Source organism: Drosophila virilis, unplaced genomic scaffold, assembly GCF_030788295.1.
Source record: "Drosophila virilis strain 15010-1051.87 unplaced genomic scaffold, Dvir_AGI_RSII-ME tig00001590, whole genome shotgun sequence".
Lineage (NCBI taxonomy): Eukaryota > Metazoa > Arthropoda > Insecta > Diptera > Drosophilidae > Drosophila > Drosophila virilis.
Window position 1 is genome coordinate 317,450 of NW_027212847.1, and position 20,261 is coordinate 337,710.

The window sequence follows — 20,261 nt, forward strand, 5'->3', positions numbered from 1 at the left end:
CGCATTCTAATAGCATGGTAATTGCATTTTTTTTTTCTGTTATGTTATTTTAGTTCCTTTTTTTATCATAAGTAATTAATTGTTGGTGTGGCTGCTGAGTAGAGGCATAGCAAGTGGTGCGGTCTGCCGCGAGTGCGAGCCCTACCGGGGAAAGTATTAATATTTTTTTTTTTGGTGGTGTGGCTGTTGAGTAGAGTCGATAATTAATAATGCGATCAGTTGCAAATTCGAGCCCTGCCAAGGGATTTTTTTTTATTAATTTATTTGGTGTTGGAATAAGAGTGTTCAGGGTATCCCCTAGTCGGGAACTCCCGACTAGAACCTCTTACTTGTTTTTTTTTGTATTATGTATTCTACAGTAGTTACGCCATAACCTCATTTGTTTTAAAAAGGTACATCTTTCTTGAAAATAAGTTTTTTTTTCAAATCGAAAAGAAAATGTGGGTTCCGGTTGGATTACTATCCAACACATTTTATTCAGCTAATAAAAACTTAAACTAGAATCGATTAAAAGCCATATCGAAATTCTGACTTTTGAGCATATCCCTTTATGTTTTAAGAGTTAAAGTCACCAAACGTGACGTGCAGCTATTAGAATAGTATATATATCAAGTATCTTTCATTATATTCCTGTCGCCATCCCCCGTCACCACTTCATAACTATCAATCAAATAAGTAAAACAATTGGAATCACCCATTAAGCCAAAACTTGAATGTCTTTAATTCTGTGCACAATCTTATGCTGAAAATATTATCTAGATCAGTTAAGAAATACAGACGTTATAATAGACAGCATTTATGGAATACGGGTTTGTCGGCAGTTAGGACAATATGCAAGAATTTCTGTCTTTATGTACTTCCACAAATTCTTAACCGTTGTTATTAAATTTTTTAAACAGCTTTACAATTGCGATAGTATTGTATTCTGGTCTGTAAAGTAAGTTGTTGGTGTGACTGTTGAGTAGAGGCGGTGGCAAGTAGTGCGGAATCGGTACTGAGTCTGAGTACTGAGTACTGCTAAGGCATACGAGCTTGTAGCATGGGCTGTATTTAGCGTTGTAGAACGGAGTTCCCCTATAGGTTCTGATTTCTAATTCCTTAACCTATTAATTATTATTTTAGTCTGAAAGTATTGGCAAAGAATTGACTTTTTCAGCTTACGATGTTTAATTCAGATTCTTGTATGAGACACATAAGAGAGTGCAATCTATTTATTGATTGCTTGCTTGCTCACGAGATATTGCACGCCAAGAAGGCGATGTTAAGTTAAACATATACAACAACTAGCAGCTTACCCACAGAGCTTATAGCACAAGCGCACAAACAAAACTACACAAGAACACACAATTAAAAGTATCAATAGTAATATGTTTAAAATGCACAGGCTATAAGCAAGCACTCGCGATAAAAGAAAGAAATGGACAGAAAAGGCAAACAAAATAATAAAATATTAATTTCAATAGAGATATTAAAATGCCAATGTTTTATTAAAACAAAAAAACAAAACGGCGAGCCAAAAAAAAAAAAAAAACACGTCTGTTCGCTTCTGTTCGTACTAGCCAAATTATACAGAATTTATTAGGTGTTTCAGTTTTGGTCTTGTGTTTCCTAATCCTGTCGACGGTTTTCCTCGCTAAAGATTTAAACTCAGATGTAAGTTTGTTTTTCGCGTATCCATTCCTTTTTCCTCTTTCCCTTTTTTCTATTCCTCACTCACTCTTGAAGCTATTAACTTTCTACCCACCGTTGCCACTCTATCGTGGCTGCTGCTGCGCGGAACACAGCTAGCTTGTCGGGTTCAAGAAGGAGACCAAAAACCCCGCAAAGCGTGCAGGCTGAGAACAGAAAACGCTCGGGTGTCACTTGCTTGTGGTTGAAAGCGGCAGGGAGAAGTTTTCAGGACGCCACATATGAAAATCATGATTTGCATAAGACGAAAGACAGTTAGCGAATAATTAAAAGTCTACATTCGAATCCTTTATTTCAAAGACGTTAACATTACCATATAAATACTTATTTGCAATGCGATTGCACTGCTTCATAGAACTCAGATAATGCTGAACACCCATTATCGGCCGGTTGCTTTGTTGGTTTGGATTTAGCATTTAAAGGTGACCATCATATGCTAAGTTAGGCCACTCGGTTTACCTAAACTAGCTGCTCGAGAGGTGCTTCACTAAAAGTGGCCTGACTATGTAAGCACTCATGCGGCTCCTCCTGTACTAAATCTTAAGCGTATGCTCAAACATACTAATTTCGGTGTCTGATCTTATACTACAGGCTTATGACTTCGAGAAGCGGTGTCCTTTACGTTTATGGGAACCACCGACTGTGCGAAGTCACTAGACATGCAGTCGAAGGCATGGAGTCAGCTACGTCACTTTTATTGATGATGGACCTCGGGCGGTGGCAGATCTGGCTTGGTTAGGTACGGCCTCAAGGTAGGTTGGGGGTGTTTGTGGTCAAAGAGCTAATCTCAGCCTTCAACAGTTTCCGGCTGGATAACGCGTTCACCCGCTGTGTTCGGCATAATAATTGCTCAATCAGTATCAGCCAGTACCCGTGCTTCTGATCCAACGTGGAAACATAACGAGAGTATATATAATTTATCCTGAGTACTGGGTACAGCCTTCGGATCTCTTTGCACCTGCTCGTCCATAACTCACTGAATCACGTCTGCTTAAAAAACCCCTTTCAGGCCATGGATTGTGACCTTTGGGTCCACACTGGCCAAACTGCTACAGTAGCGTACTTAAAAAACTATGCTATCCCTTCTTGTGGCTGTGGCTGCTTCTTATTATAATAGTACATACACACACTATAATCTTCTTAAGGCAATCAATCGTTATGTAAGAAGTACAGCGACGCTGCTTTTTCTAGACGTTCGACAGGCTTTTAAAATTGCGCCCTGCACGTCGGTTCTGGTGGGTGCCAGCATCGTTCCTGGAAGGGAGCTCGTTAAGTACATAAGAAAATGCACTGTCCTTGGGAGAGTCCCTAACACTGTCGACTAGTCAAATATTTTCATTTTGCATTCCCGTGACAAAATAAGCAAATAAAACCATAGTTCTGACATTTTGGATGGCTATTGTGGAAGGATCCCGTAAACAGGTGCGCATTCTAATCGCTTGGTGCCATGCTTACACGGCGAAGACGCCTGAAGCGCAGACACTCGCCATATCTCTGGATCGTTGGGGATTGGGGGTGATATTTCCTCACATAATGTCCAAAATTTGGAAAGCTGTTAACAAGCCTTCAGCTAACATTTCTTAAAAAATATATAAATGGCTACATCTATCAAATAAATATAAAATGTTCCATTGCTTTGAAAAGGCGGCAAGCGATTGCACATTCTTTGGGCTGAGCAACGATGTAAGCAACGTTAACAAATATATATATATATATACCAGCAGTTATCAAATTATGAGGACATTAGAAAGTCGAGGGAATTTTCAAGAGCCTTTTCCCAATGGCCTACAAGAGACCGATCGTGTCAGTGATATGGCATATGCATGATATATTTGAATATTTTTATATATATATTATATATGTATATATTTTAAAATAAGTAATCACCATCCAATCCGACTAGGCAACCGGAGGCGTGGACGTTGACTCTGCACTGCTGACTTTGAATTAATGAGCATCGGAACACATTTTTTGAGCCGATGGAAGGACTTAAGTTTCTTTCTCACAAAGCCGACGAAGAAATAATTTGTATACCAAAGAGCAGCCTAACGATGATCAAGATTATCATTTTGTCACAAAAGAGACTGCTGCAGCATTTAAAGATAAGTTATCCGTCAATTACTTCTTGTAACCTTGAAAGGATAAGTCCTGATGACTTGCACAGTAGCGTTGTCTGAATTAGAACATCTACTACCTTCAAATAAACTAATTTGAACACAAATCTATTGATGGGGTTACAAAAATTGGGTAAATTCTTTCTTTTTCATTTTGCCACGTTTAAGTGAACTTGACGGTATAGTAAGTCTCGTGCTTGGGATGCAAGTTAACGCTAATTTCTTTGTATTCAGAGAATAAATTGGAAAAACATGTGATATCAATGTTGATGACGTAATAATATCTTACAAAAAATTATAGACCATGCCAAGCTCATTGACAGTAGCTCAAGAAAAATCTAAATTTTTCAAAAAAGGCGATGAGTACTGGGTACTTTTTCTGAAAGGGCACGGGCAATAAAAACCTTAATGCCACAGTTGTCCGATCTTAGATCATTTTTTAAGCTGTCAAGCTGTTATAGGTGTTTCAAAAGAAGCAACGCCGCTATAGCATGATCTTTTACAGAGTAACGGAAAGAATGACAATAAAAATGTTAATGCAACACAAATTGGCAAGATTAAGTTCTTGAAAGCTTTTATTGGCGAGTATAATGATAACAAGACATTCAAAAAATATTTGGTCACGTCAAAACGTATAAGACCTAAATTCTAAAGGGTATATTGTATTCGTTCAAAATGCAAACGTATTTACAGGCAGAAGGAAGCATTTCCGACACCATAAAGTATATATATTTTTTGATCAGCATCAATAGCAGAGTCGATCTAGCCCTGTCCGTCTTTGTGTCCGTCTGTGTGTCCGTCCGTCTGTCCGTGTGTATGAACCTAAGGATATCAGAACCTATAAGAGGTAGAGGCTTGCTGTAGGTCTTCTAAGTGCTCGCCCAGATCGAGTTTGCTTCCGATCATCGATAACTTACTCCGTTTCCAAGCAATCGATAAAAATCGATATCGGCATCCTGTTTTTTTTTATATCAATTTTGGTAAATATTAAGCTATAGTCACCAAACTTGTAATATTTCTTCTAGAATATATATATATATATATGTCAAAAATCTTTCATTTTATACCTAGTCACCTCCCCGCTACCACCACAGAGCTATAAAGCATGTTAATAACCCCAATTTTATTTCCAACCAATTTAAGTCACAATTTACATGCAATTGACTTTTTGAAAATACACAAATATTCTATGGTACAATAAATATATACTGTAGAAAATTGCATTAAGATCGGTTAAGAGAAAACCAAAGTTATATGTATCTATGCAATTGGATGGCACAGCTAGTGAAAAAATCAAGATTTTGTGTATACATGTACACACACATATACTCAATAACATTTATTATTGGTTGAGTAGAGGCATAGCAAGTTTGCGGTCTATCGCGAGATTGAGCCATAAATTTGAAAACAGACGTTTTAGGGTATTCGGATATTATTCGGGAGCTCCCAACTAGAACATCTTACTTGATAAAGTTGAGACCGTGATACAATCACAGCAACGAACATACATATGTATATGTTTGAGAACACAGACAAAACGGTAATTTGATTAAAAAATCAAATGATAATGAAAGAATTAGATTACCCCTGCGAAACCAAAATTGCAGAGGGTTGTGAATAAATGGGTAACCCATTTTGGTAGGTTCAGGGTATAAAAAAATATACGCAGGAGAGATTCTACAAAAATCAAAGATATATTAGTGAATTGTATATAAAAATAGGACTGTCCACTCAATCAAAATTAGAAACCAATCGGAGTAGTTTACTTAGCTTTAGTAAAAATCAACCAAGAGCCCAAGGAAAGACTTAAGAAAGAACAAAACAAAAACTTTTTTGACGGGTCCAACACAGAACACGAGCTAAGAGCCTTTTGGCAAATAAACAGAATAATTATTAGAAATATTCAAAAATTAAAATTCTGCTAAGCCACTAGCCAAAATAAACCTGATAAGATGATGGTATCGAAGTGTTGGTGAATACGACGTACTACAGAAGACTACGAACTTCGACCCGTCCCCAACAACTGTGCTTCTGAACCCTGAATATGGGGGATGACAGTATGACAATGTATGCCACTGGACCAACGGTCATACGAAATACAAATGCCACTACCGAGGTTCCGCGGATTTAAAATTTTGAACGTAACTATTGTCAAATCAGTTTTTACGAAGAAAGGGACCGATCCATATGGCACACGGAATAAATAATAAAATCATAGTTTACATACAGAGAAATATATACATTCTTAGATAGCCGTCCTATCCAAGGAAAAGGAGATGCTTTCTTTTGCTTGTTACATTCGTTGCCGAGACCAGTTGAACCTTTTTGTACCCATTTTACTAAGATGTTTTAAATAAGTAGGCGGATCAATAGTTCGATTAATCGTTAAGCGGCGCCAAGGTTTGTGCACTAGAAATGTCAAGTTAAGACCAAAGCCTATTATAAATAGTAAGAATCGTTTATTTTATCTTTATTGTTTTCAAAACTTTGTACCAGAGCACATTCACACACATTTGTCGATTGTCAACTCTGCTCCAAAAGTTACACAGTCAAGCTACTGACGGTTAAATAGCTAAGATCATTTCAAGCTGACAAGCAGCCGAGTTAAAGTTAATTTTAACCTTAAATTATTAAAATTTTGTTCATGCTTTCGCTAAGTGTCACCCAATCGGTATTCCTTACTAACCCCAGCGCACATCGTGCCTCATTTACCCTAACGTTCATTACCTGAGGAATGATTTCTAGCCGCGAAAGCAGACCCAAATTCGTAGATTTTCCCAGATTTTGTAGCCCTAAGTAGATGTAAATTCTTCTAGGTAAAACCGAAATCTATTGATAAATGTCACTTGCCGAGGAGCAGCCACAATCTCGTTTGGAGATAAACACGGTTCCAGCGCTGTAGTTTCTAGTTTTGCGTTTTGGTAAATTAAATATTCTTGAAAGTGTAAACGGGCCAGAGTTAGATCTGTACCCCGACTTAAAAAACTATCTTAAAGCAAGCACGACTAAGAATACATTTATCCAACAAATTTTTTCTTAAGATAGTAGACCTAACAGATCTGATCTGATACTTAGCATCTCCTATCGACATGAATTTCTGAAGCTCTGTTACATCACCTTCACTTTAATGTAATAAAACAAATAATTTGATTATTGGCACTTTCAATGGAAAATAAATTACTAAACCTTAATATATGAGATATGATTCGAAGTCTTTTAATCATTTGAAATCAAAGTGATGTTAGTCATTGAACATCTTAAAACTGTGACGATTTTCGTAGAAATATTCCGTGGTCAGTCGGGGTCAGTCCAAATATGAAAATTTTGTTTGCTACAGCTTCTACTCTCGAGATTTACTAGATCTACTGTTATTTGTTATACCCTGAACCCATTAAAAATGGGTATAAGGGTATATTGTATTAGTGCAAAATCCAAATGTATGTAACAGGCAGAAGGAAGCATCTCCGACACCATAAAGTATATTCTTGATCATCATCAAAAGCCGAGTCGATCTAGCCATCTCTGTCTGTCTGTCCGTCTGTCTGTCCGTCCGTCCGTCCGTCCGTATTTATGAACGCAAAGATCTCAGAACCTAAAATAGCTAGAGACTTGAAATTTTAGATGCAAGTGCTCCTAGTGCCTGCGCAGATCGAGGTTGTTTCCGATAGTCGATAGCTTACTCCGTTTCCAAGCAATAAAAATAGATATCGACTTCCTGTTTTTTGAACAAATTGAGTAAATAATACGAACTAGAGCCACCAAACATGATTTGTTGCTTTTATAATACTAAATATCTGTCAAGTATCTTTCATTTTATACCTATCGCCACCTCCCCGCTACCGCCCAACTGCTATAAATCACAGATCCCGAAATGAGGAGCTCTTGACGAATTCTTGAGAATTCGCGACTTGCGTCCGCTTCTTCTTCGATTCGATCTCGCAACTCTACAAACTGGCGACTTACTCCTACGCAATTCGTCGCGTTGTCGCAATGGACGATATGTAGGTCTCCTCGACGGCAGACGAACCTTTAAAAAGCCATTGAAAATGTATTAGTGGATGAGTTAGACATAAGTTCTTAGTGTACCGCTTTGAAGGCGAAGCAAACAAACAGTGCCATGTATTCGCATTCGAAAGGTCGTGGTAAATGGGCCACACGAATCGGGGATTGCATTTAAAGCATCGGATACATAATCTCACTGACTGACGACAGACCTCTTGAGTGTTGATTAACCAAAGTCGCTCGCGAAGAAACCCACGGGCCAGCGTGAAAATTCGTCAAATGCAGGTATCTAATTAAATTTCTAGCGAATTGTAAGCTAGTTTTTAAAGTAGAGGAGCAGCATTTGCAAGTCGTCCCCCTACTTACAACAACGAAAAGGAACGTCAAGAGCCATTATACTCATGTATAAATGGATTGAGACACTGCAGGCTATGACCCACGCGTTTGCGCTTTCGAACTCAATCTATGTCATCTTCAACTCGTTGGGTGACTTCAACTATTTTCTCGAAAGCTTCTTTCCTTTCGAGCGCCGAAGGGATACTCTCAAATTGTTCTTCTCGATTTTTACTTTTTAAAAAAAGCGAAACACATAAGCAAACATTCAGCAGGCTGGCATGCGATGAGAAACTATCGATAATTTCCAAGATATCTTGTCTGCTTACCATAGCTACTAATCGAACAGCTGTTTGCGTTCTTCTAGAGTTCAATCTCATCTGTCATCAGATGCTGGTTAACCGTCCAGGATTCTTTTGGTTCCTTCAAAATGAAATCGAACCTCATCGACGCAACTAATTGATCAACATCAGAGCCTCTTAAAATAATCTGCTAGGTTTTGCTTTGTAGGTACATGGCGCCATTCAGCTTTCTCTGTCCATTATCGGATTTCAGCCACTTAATTTGACTCAAATGTTGCCAAAGACGAAAGACGAAGTCCAATGAAGCATGACTTCAGAATCAAACCAAAGAATGAAGAATGGCTACGATATATACGCATGCGCCAAACGCTCTTATTCAAGCGTTGGCGAAGACATGTATTTCGATAGATATCTTGGTATCTTTATTCTTTGCAACTGAGTCAGAGTAGATTTCAGTAGATGCCACGTGTTATCCGAACGCTGAGGGACAGATTCATCCCTTCTAAAGCCATAGCTTTTGGAGTAGGATTTTTGCTTTGAATATTAAAGGGCTTAACAGGCCAATCGGGTCAAATAGCCGCGAAGTCACCAAGAGAATGTTCCGCTTTCTCACTCTCAGATCCATGAAAAATCGTCTAGCTTGAATTGAAAGGTATTGAAATGTACAGAATTAAATAAAACACTTTGTTTGGTTTAGTCGATTTCATAAGTCGATTTTATTAATTTACTTTTCAGGGCACGTTAACTTTTTTTACTCTCTAAGGTTCAGAGAAGAGTAAGGCTGAACTATAAAAGCATTTCAGTTCGAAACATGCGCTTTGGAGTATTTGCGACTCTTCAGACTCAATTGTCTAAAGTTTCTCTATACACCAGGCAGTAAATCATCGACATAAAAGTTGTACCCCATATCGTCAGCAGCTTTGCTTAACATCGTATTGCCAATAACGGGGCAGGCACAGTGCAGTAAGTTACGGTATTGAACCTGAAGGACCTCAAAGTGTCAGATGGGTTATTTCTCCACACTACGAGCTGGAACTCTCGATCTGTTTCATGCACCATGACCTGTCTATACATCTTTTTGATGTCAGCTGTTATCGCATATTTGTGGAGTCGAATTAGAAGCAGAGTCGAGCATAGCTCCTCTTGAATAGTCGGTCCAACCATTAGAAGGTCATTCAACGCAATTTGAGACGATGTCCGACAGGACGCGTCAAAAACAACGCGTAACTTTGTCGATGTGCTTTGTGGTCTTAAAACACACTGGTGCGGAATGAAGTAGTGTGAAATACTTGGAATCTGATCATCTCTTTCAAACATGGTACCTAAAGTTAAATATTCCTCCATGAACTCCAAGTACATGCGCTTAAGCTGGGGATCTCGGCAGAAGCGTCTTTCAAGCGACATAAAACGACGCTTAGCAACCTCGAAGGAGTACTAAGCTGGGATCTGATTTAAATGGCAGTCTTACTTTAAATCGACCTGACGGTAATATTTCCAAATGATCTTGAAAGTCGCTCTTACAAACCTGCTGTTCAACTGTTCGGACCTTTAAGTCTGAAGGCAACTCTTCCAACAACCTAATTTCTGCAATGTTTTATCTAGCGAGGTATAAGAGTCTTCTTGGCAACTCAGATTAAGAGTATGAGTCTTCTACGGTCTTGACGGCGTGTAACGCCCTGATACAATCCATCCAATAAGACTGACGCATTCGCATGCATAGTATGTGAAGTCGATAGTTGATCCTGTGCGGAGTAAAGGGGTGGTGGTAACGGTCGAGTGTTAGAAACGGCAGAGTATCTATGCAACAATGTCTTATGAGAACGACTGCATACTCTACAACTGTTTGCCTTACATTTGGCAACAGTGTGTCCTTTTGAAGGCAATTGATGCATAAAGGAGCCGCCTTAGCGCACTCAAGCCGCTGCTGTACTGATAATGCGGCATATGCTGAGCAATTTAATATCGAATGACCTTCGGAACTGCAATATAAACATTTTGGGGTCACTTGAACGTTTCTTACATTAACCACAAAACCGAAAACGAACCTCGCTTATTGATTTTGGAAAGAACCTCTGACTCTGGCCTCGGGCCATCGGCCGATGTCTACGATTCAAGGCTGTTTTACAATCACTCAATAGTAGAATGATTGCATAACCAAAGTAATAACCCTCCCATTTGCGTCTGGTCATTGGGTCAACTTTGTTCAAAACGAGGTGAATGAGAATCGCCTTAGAAATCTTTTTTCCATCAACTATTGACAGGAGCGGGCCATAGATGGCGCAGACATGTCAATCATTGATCTCAATGATAGCGCAGAAGGTTGCTTTATTTTTGGCAGGCTGAAGAGAACCGAAATATTTATTTATTAACAATTAGACATTCATTGTCGTATACTCTCTTTAGGCTGTCCAATACTTTTAAAAAATTGTCCTTGGTAACATGAAACGCTCTAACAGTGCCTATAGCTTAACCAGAGAGATATTAGCTCAGATGTTGGAATTTTTTAATGCTCTAGTTTTAAAACTTGGGAAGTGCCAGATGCATGCCTGTAGGCGTTTCAGGACTTAATGTCTTGATAACGGACCTTAAACGGGCCTTTGTCGTTTTACAAAGTTCTTTGAACTCGGCTCGATACTCATCATCTGGGTCAAAAGTTTCTACTCGAGTCTGATATATTTTAACGCTGTGTCTATATATACATTCTAATGCTCTAAACTCTCGGTTTAATTTACCATTTATTATTTGATTATTTAAACGCATTATACTCTTAACGAATATATTGCGTTTCTTTTTTGAACCATCAACACTTTCTTTAGAATCCATATTTGATTCTAAATTCGATTTTATAATTGTTCATTTAATTTAAAATCTAATTTTGCAAGCGAATTCAAAAATCGGATATGCTTGGTAAATAAAACGTAGGGGAGCGAGCTTCTCTTGACTAAAACGCGCCAACGATAAATGCGTACAAAAACAATTGCACAGCAACCGACTTAGCACAACGAAATAAAAGGGCTGCAGCTGTACAACTGGACAACTGTATAATTTACAGTCGTTGCGAGTGATGGCAAGAAGAGGAGAAGGACGATGACTAAGCGAACTAATTATCTTTCGCTAAATTATATGTATGATAAATATATATGTATATCTAAAGCGGTTAGTAAGTGCATGCAAATTTTAATTATGCTCAACTTCTGCACATTTGTGCACATTTGTGCAAGTCACAGCTTTGCACTTAAAAAACTTGAGTTCGTTTATATATGAACAATTATCTTTTAAAAGTGTCCACCCGGGGGCGCCATGAAAAATTTTGTTATTTTTTATAGTTATTTAATTGATTTGATTTAATTTGACAGCTGACTTAAGCCTACGTAACGCTAAGGCGGCGAAGTGAGGCGAATTTGCTCCCAGAGCGAGTGATAAAACTTAATTGAGCTCTGACGCCGCCCTAAACCTAAATATTTTTTTTCAGAACAGCTGTACACATTTCTGTGTTTTGATTCTAAAGTACTGAACAATGATCGCATACGATTTAAGATGTATCCAGTTGGACTTCTGATATCCTGCTGTTTTTATGCAATAACCCTTTTGGTCTATACGTCAATCGAAAAACTGCGTAACCTTCCGGGAAAAATTTTGATTTGCTTGGTAAGCAGTCTTCTATTCGCATACCTTGGAATCGCACTAGGTCAATTATTCCCAACAAAAAACGATGATATGTGCTTCCTGTCAGGTAAGTCAAAAAATGTATACTACGGCAAATAAGCAACGGAAGCTTAATTACACTAAGCGAATTAAGAGCTTATTATAATTAATTTTACCTTGAACCCATTTAAAATGGTAAAGTATATATATATTCTTGGTCAGCATAAATATCCAAATCGATCTAGCCATGTACGTCAGTCTGTCCGTCTGCGTGTCCTTATGTATGAACGAAAGCATTTCTGATGTAGTTCCTCATAGCGCCCGCGTAGTACAAGCTTTTTTCCGATAATCGATAGCTTGCCCCGTTTGCAAGTAATTCATCGATATCGAAATTATTGTGATTTAAGCAAATCTCAAAAGGTTTAAGAGCTAGCATTTTATAGCTATCGCCACCTACCCGTTACCACAACATAGCTATAAATCAAATAATTAAACAAATTTATATTTCCATGTAAGCCATAATTTTCATGCAATTGACTTTTGAGAATATACAAATATTCTTTATCAGAAAGAGATCTAATGTCGAAAATGTTATCAATATTGGTTAAAAAACACATAAGTTCTCAAAGAAAACGTGTTTTGGGGGGGCACTAGTTTGGAGCAGCAAGCACAAATTGCAAAGGTCCCTTTTTAACCCTCGTAATACAAAAAGCAGAAATTGCTTCTGAGCTGAGCCAATACGATCTTGGCTATTGTTATACGCCGTACACTAGATGATGACTCTATGAATAACCTTTGCAATACGATGAAATCTAATGCAAAAGAGACGGAGGAAAACCAAAACAGTCAAGTTTAAGAAGTTAAAGTTCGTGGTGTACGGACTCAAACGCCTTACTGAAGTCAGTGTTATTGACATAAGTACACATTTTAGAAAGAAAAGCATAATTTACCAAGGTACAAACCTTAAGCATTTTGGTCGTAGTTGATCGATTCATTACGAATCCATTGTGATTTTCAGAAATGCTGCAAATTCGAAGTAATTACTTTTTATACCCAGAACCCATTAAAAATGGGTATAAGGGTATATTGTATTTGCGCAAAATCCAAATGTATGTAACAGGCAGAAGGAAGCATCTCCGACCCCATAAAGTATATATATTCTTGTTCAGCACCAATAGCCAAGTCGATCTAGCCATGTCCGTCTGTCTGTCCGTCCGTCCGTCCGTATGTATGAACGCAAGGATCTCAGAACCTATAAGAGCTAGAGACTTGACTCCGATAATCAATAACTTACTCCGTTTCCAAGCAATCGATAAAAATCGATATCGATATCCTGTTTTTTGGGCAATTTCGGTAAATAATAAGAGCTAGAGTCACCAAACTTGACATATAGCTTTTAAAATAAAATATATATATGCATTTGTTGTTGGAAGAAGAGGGTTCAGGGTATCCCCTAGTCGGGAGCTCCCGACTAGAACCTCTTACTTGTTTAAATAATTTAACTGTCCGCTAGGCTTTTAAAGCCCCTGTAATTCTATATATCGATCATTCCACCTTTTTTGGAGATAGGAATGATAAAGGATTGGTTTTATAATGATGGAAGGACAGAAGATTCGTGGGAAAGATTAAACAGATTAAGCAATGGTCGAAGAAAGTAAGTACTGCACGTCTTGAGTAGACAAAGAATATTGTCAGGCACAGGAGAGTCAGAAGATTTTAAAGAATTTATAGCAGCATGAAGAGAGGAATTGGAAATAATAGGATCACGTATAAAATTATAATCAAAACAGACAGAGTAAGGCGATTAAAATAAAATTAGCAAAGAAGTTACCAGCATTATCAATCCCGAAAGAAAAGGAAAATGTCAAAGTTAAAGGTTAGCGCTTTAAGTTCACAAAACTGGCCGAATTTTGGGCAAATTGCCTTTTGTAACTAGAAATATAATTCTCACAGCACTGAGAATTCAGAAAAAAAAGTTCGACTTGGCTATGGAATATCCAAGTCAATACTCGAACCTCCGACCCAAGCTACCGAGGGGCGCAGTCTTGTAACGTACGACACGACACGCAAAATACAAATCGAATAAATACTAAACTATATAAAAATATAGCTGTTAATTAAAAAAATACGGAACTCTGTATACCAATCCAATAAAAGAATGCCATGTTTTAAACACTTATAAATATGCGGACAGAAGCCACAGAGCTTGACCGCATAACCAAAGAACAAGAAGGGACGCACATCTTGCCAAAGACAGACGCTGAAAATTTTTTATGCATACCGGCAGCAGAGCCAAATACCAAATAAAGTACTGTGAAGTAACTACTGAATTATAAGTCACGATGACAAAGGCCAAACTAAACGCACAAAATGGTAATGTCTGCTGAAATCGGCCAAAACTTAGACTTAAGTATAGTATAAGTATTAGCTGCGGCACTACCACAAGCATTTTTAATATAAGATTGGATTCATTAACTCCCTCCGCATTGCTTAGGTATTGCAGCAAGAAATGCAGCGAAAAATTGTGGCGTACGTCTTTTCGTATAAGGTGATAAAAATAGGCTTCGTAAATATACTTCCATGCTAATCCTAATAATGTTCCGAGCACAAGGTAAATCTGCTGCTTATTAGGCCAAACAATTTGGAGGAGTCCACGAGATTTCCGTGAAGCGGCAGCCAACAAGCTCAAATAGTATGTTAAACTAAAAACTATTGGGTAAAGGCGTAAGTGTATCACAAATCCGTGGCCCAAACCGGCACAGAAATCAATCAAGGATTTGGATTTTATTTTATTTATTATTATTATTTTACTTATTTATTCCATTTTAATCAGTAGATATATGCTTAACAGCACAAAGAAGCTGGTTACTCAATCGCCGTTACCACGAGTTGATATTACTGCCGTCAGCGGATTGTAGAGGCAAAAGCAGGCCGAGATGCGTGCTATTTTTTCAGTTTACATTCTTTGTCCGAGTTCGGTGATTTTATTAGCATTGATTTATCATATTTCATTTGTAAATATTTCTGTTCTTTCTGATATTGCAGCTGTAACTCAAATCGTACTAAGGCTTAAATAAGTATTCCCAGAAGTAAATAAAACAGCGCGTTAAATAATAATCCACATGCAGGATGCAAAATAACATTTGGTATTTGAATATATGCCATAATAGGACTGTAACGATAGGTGTGCAGCGCAAAGGGTGTATTTCCGATTAAAGCTAGCCAAGCGCCGTCCGTTACAACATTATAGTCTATATCTGTGTATGGCACTGCCGATCTGGTGTCATGTACGTTGGCATAAAAAATAAGCGCAAGTCGGAGTATAGGGGCTACTTATAGATGTGATTGAAAACTGAGATGCAATATGTACTGGCTTTTATTTTGTAGCCAAGTGGTTTTTACGGGTAACCTCGGGAATTTGCCCATTGTCTCCGACATATTTGAAATGGAATTTAAAAGCGTACGTTTACAACTTTGTTTATAGTTCTTTGGCGGTTATACGCATATAGTTCAAAAATTCTTTGACCTCGTTCTCCCAAATTTTTGGCTGAACGTTGATTTCCCGAGATACGCACGCCACATACAGTGATGCCTGTTCAGCACACTTTGTAAGCAAAATCGGATAGTTACGTTGGCTTTGCGCACAGATTTCATTTCTTAACGCTTATGGGGTGATATAGACGCACCCTTCAACGGTAAAGGATCTGCTATGAATGCGTCGTAAAGCGGCTTTGAGAAGAATATTAGCAGTGACGTGGTAATAAATGTTATTTGAAATAATTGCGGATTACGCTTTATCCATGAGCGCTTTGGTAGCACAGCTGTTCGCCTTCTCAAATACGTTTCTTGTTTTTTATCTAACAACTCCTGAATATCTTTAGCTGGCTTATATGAAGGCGCTGTGGTAGGTGTTGGAATTATTTGTTACTGATGATCACTTTGGATTACTTTCTGTTTTCGGCTTTGGTAAATATGATTTTTCCACATCAAAACCGTTACAACTAATTGACTCCTTATGCCACTTTACACAGCACAAACGCATTCGCTCGAGTGCCTCACTGCAGTTGTGTTCCTTTAAGCAAGCTTGTATAGTGCAGGCGAAAGGTTTGAGTGGATCCTTACCAGCACTAAACATCAATTTAATTCACCATGATTCGTAAATAATTGTCAAATTAAATCGCGTAGACTATATACTCGCTAAATAGTTTAGAAGATAGGATAAAATCAAAACAGACAAACTCTGAACGGTTATTGCAAGGCATAGTTAACTGAAAAATTGAAGCGATAAGGGTGCATCCGTTTTTATACCCTGAACCCATTGAAAATGGGTTCAAAAGGGTATATTGTATTTATGCAAAATCCAATATATGTAACAGGCAGAAAGAAGCATCTCTGACCCCACAAAGAATATACTTATTTTCTTAATCAATCATCAATAGCCGAGTCGATCTAGCCATGTCCGCCTGTCCGTCCATATGTATGAACGCAAGGATCTCAGAACCTATATTTAGTCAGTGACGCTATTAGAGCCTACATCTAAGCAGAAGGTTGTAAGTAGGAAAAAAGTGATCTCAAGTGAAATTAAAAATAATCTTATTTTGCTATATTAATAAAGAAAATACAATAAATAGGAAAAAAGAAAGTAAGAAAATTGTTAATAAAATAAAGCAATTTAAGTTAGATAAAGAGTGTTAAGTAGATAGGACAAAGAGAAAAGTAATGGGAAATCATCGACCCGGTGGGGGAAAATTTTTCAGCCTGTCCGGCTAGCTACGCCCCTGCTCATAGCTGGGAATGGTCAGCGACTTCCCTAAGGTACCCTAGTGCCTGCGCAGATCGAGTTTGTCCAATAATCGATAACTTACTCCTTTTCTAAGCAATCGATAAAAATCGAAATCGACATCCTATTTTTTGAACAAATTGGGTAAATAATTAGAGCTAGAGTCACCAAACCTTATATAGTGCTTCTAGAATAGTATATATATATATATATTTTAAACCTATCGCCACCTTCCCGCTACCACCACGCAGCTATAAAACAAGGTAATAACCCAACTTTTATTGCCACCCAATTTAAGCCACAATTTAAACGAATAGGTTTTTCAGTAAACACAAATATTCTATGGTACAACAAAAAATATTGTAGACTAAAAACTACAGTTATATGCACTGCGCAATTGAATAGGCCAGCATCTTTAAGAATTTCTGTATACATCTAAGTGCATGAGTGTATATGCGCGTCTGCTTCGCATTGTAACAGCATACTAACTGCGACTTTTTTCTGTAATTATATTTTAGTTCGTTTTTTTGTCATAAGTAGTTAATTATTGGTGTGGCTGCTAAGTAGAGGCATAGTAAGTGGTACGTAAGTGGTAACGGGTAACGGCGGTAACGGTGTGGCTGCTGAGTAGAGTCGATGCAAGTAATTTCCTGCCAAGGGAATTTTTTTTTTAATTTATTTGGTGTTGGAATAAGAGGGTTCAGGGTATTCCCTAGTCGGGAACTCCCGACGAGAACCTCTTATTTGTTAGCTTATAAATACATATTACAACAGGCATGATTCTGTGAATAATTAAGGAACTAAGATTACTAATCAGAAGTATACTGGAGTATGACGGAAACTGCACTTGAGGATCCGAATTTAAACCACGAAGGGCACACAACAAGAATTGCTTCAGTACAGACTCAATTCTATCTTGTTGAATATATTATTATGGTGACCAGATGCATAAGGCATACTCAAGTATAGGTAGTACCAAATATATATATAGGTTCTTTGTCGTGTACGGATCGTCAAATATCTTTGATCATCGTTTGAGGAAATCCATTATTGACCATTATTGAAATGGCATTATTGACCACGCTCGTAACTGGAAAGTTGAATTTGAGTTTATGATCAAGAATGACCAATGAAACCAATTGAGGAGGGCTTACAGAAAGTCATTACCTTACATATAGAATAGTTTAAATTTGACAGGATGACTTGGCACTAGAACTGAATAGCATTAATCATGGCTTGTAAAAAATAACATGATGCAATATCTTTAAATGCGATGCATAATTTTACATCAGATTACATAAATGCTCGTGAGTTAGACAGTTTAGAGGGAAGGTAATTGATCAAAAGAAGAAAGCATAGCGGACCAAGATGGCAGGAAAACAAATTTCTTGAAAGAACCTTTTGTGTTCTGGTACGCACTTTTACCTCTGTAGCTGATAAGGATAAGACAGATTTTAACTACACCTAGAGGATGATGAGGTTGTTTCAAAAAAGTTTGTGATCAGATCGGCAATGGCTGAATCAGAATTTGACCTCCCATTTGCAAACTTAAGCGAAGTTGGCGTCGAATGGAATTTTACGTAGACTTGTTTGGGTCTTTTTAATCTAGCATGCCTACTTCCTGCCCTTGTCAAAATCTACCTTTCTGTTGCCCTTGTAGTACATTGTGCTCTTTTTTCAGTGCTCCTAGTATTGGATCCCTACATTTTGGGTGTTTTAAAAGAGTTGGGGTTTGACACTGCGCCTGTTTCTGTACTGTACCAGAAATTTATTGATTACCGTTCTTTATTTGGACAGAGATTGTAGATAGATTTCTTACATTTTTAATGACCACTTCCGTTTGGCCGTTTGTGTAGTGATGCCAAAGACAATATAAACACTTAGATGAGTAACAACATACAGCAATTTGAGCAGCTCAGGCTCAACCGTATTTTTCCACATTGTTGGGAAAGATCTTGGTTTGTGAAACAGTGGTTTGGCGTCTACGACAAATTTTAAAGATATTTTCTCGCTCGTATATGCTCCTAGCTCTTTGGCTTATTTCTAAAAATTCTTACTTGACTGCGTGATTGGAAGCACATTTGTGGCTGTGGCAATATTGTTATTTACACAATTCTCTTGACATATTTTAAAATGTAACTCTCGTAGCAGTTGGCCACGACAACACAAATTGTATGGAAAATGCTGTGAAACGCAATTATTGCGTTAAATTAACCCATCCAAAACATTTATATGATCACGGTTATACTTAGTTTAAATGATTTAATGTTACATTGCAAATGTGTGGCGCTTGCATTCGCTTGTATAAGGTACTGCCCCTGGGTCACATGCAATGTCTACGTTGATGCTTTGTATGTTCATTAGCAGTGTATACTGTTGTGTAAAAATTTCGTTACAGGCAACACCTATGTTGAAAATATACTCGATAGAAACTCTTTGTTTTGTGAATTTGGATTAACAGTATTATTAATTATTTTTTTTTTTTGGTTTTTTTTTTCTGCTTGTTTTTAGATATAGTTGATTAATGTCCCTTTTTTTATACCCTGAACCCATTTAAAATGTGTATAAGGATATATTGTATTTGTCCAAATGTATGTAACAGGCAGAAGGAAGCATCTCCGACCCCATAAAGTATATATATTCTTGATCAGCACCAATAGCCGAGTCGATCTAGCCATGTCCGTCTGTCTGTCCGTCTACCCATATGTATGAACGCAAGGATGTCAGAACGTATAAGAGCTAGACTTGAAATTTTAGATGTAGGTGCTCCTAGTGCCCGCGCAGATCGAGTTTGTTTCCGACAAGCAATCCATAAAAATCGATATCGATATCCTTATTTTTGGGCAATTTCGGTAAATAACAAGAGCGATTGTTACGTATTATCTTCGAAGGAGTAAAATGTTTAGAATGATACACAGCTCCTCGTATTTTGGGTTGTCGGGAGGCTTGAATTACTCAGGTTCTGACATTTCTGACCGTTTTTTCCGACATAATTAAATGATGATTGGTTGTTACTATATATAATTGGCTTTTGTATTATAGTCATGGCCGTGGGTGATCATATGTTGACTAAAGATTGCAAAATATGGAGTCAATCCAATCAAAATTTTTGACCCAATCTCGTTGGTCTAATCGCACGTATTCCGGTAATGCAGCATTAATTGAATGGTTTTCACGGCTATAAAACTGAATTCCATTGTCACTTACAATTATTTCAGGAACACCGAAATGAAAATATTTCTCCCAAGTATTCAATCGCTGCACCCAAATTAAACTTTTTTACTGACTTGAAAAAGGTTAATTTAGAGAAGCGGTCTAGAACAATAAATATATCAATATATCCTTTCTTCATGAGGGGGAAGGGCCCAATAAAATCACTAAATAATCTTTGGAATG

General features: G+C 37.7%; 2 protein-coding genes and 2 pseudogenes across 5 annotated transcripts in view; 1 reads left to right on the top strand and 3 right to left on the bottom strand.

The window, feature by feature from the left end:
• Nucleotides 1–20,261, top strand: part of mthl15 (methuselah-like 15) — a 144,834-nt gene that overhangs the window by 84,128 nt on the left and 40,445 nt on the right. For 2 of the 4 annotated variants that reach the window (XM_032433288.2, XM_015168321.3), the window contains exon 3: nt 11,918–12,173. The exons of 1 other annotated variant lie outside the window; for it this stretch is intronic. In XM_032433288.2, coding sequence (XP_032289179.1) covers nt 11,918–12,173 — 256 coding nt within the window. Of the gene's footprint in view, nt 1–11,912; nt 12,174–20,261 lie in introns of those variants that run through there. One more of the 4 variants, XM_015168320.3, reaches the window with a different exon arrangement.
• LOC26530550 (GPI mannosyltransferase 1-like) lies at nt 14,203–15,523 on the bottom strand (annotated as a pseudogene).
• On the bottom strand, nt 15,552–15,739 carry LOC26531186 (uncharacterized; annotated as a pseudogene).
• LOC116649980 (uncharacterized) lies at nt 15,722–18,530 on the bottom strand. The gene is made up of 2 exons (XM_070210924.1): nt 18,484–18,530; nt 15,722–16,010 (listed from the first exon to the last, which is right to left on the bottom strand). The coding sequence occupies exons 1-2, from the start codon at nt 18,528–18,530 to the stop codon at nt 15,743–15,745; spliced, it is 315 nt and encodes a 104-aa protein (XP_070067025.1). The 3' UTR covers nt 15,722–15,742.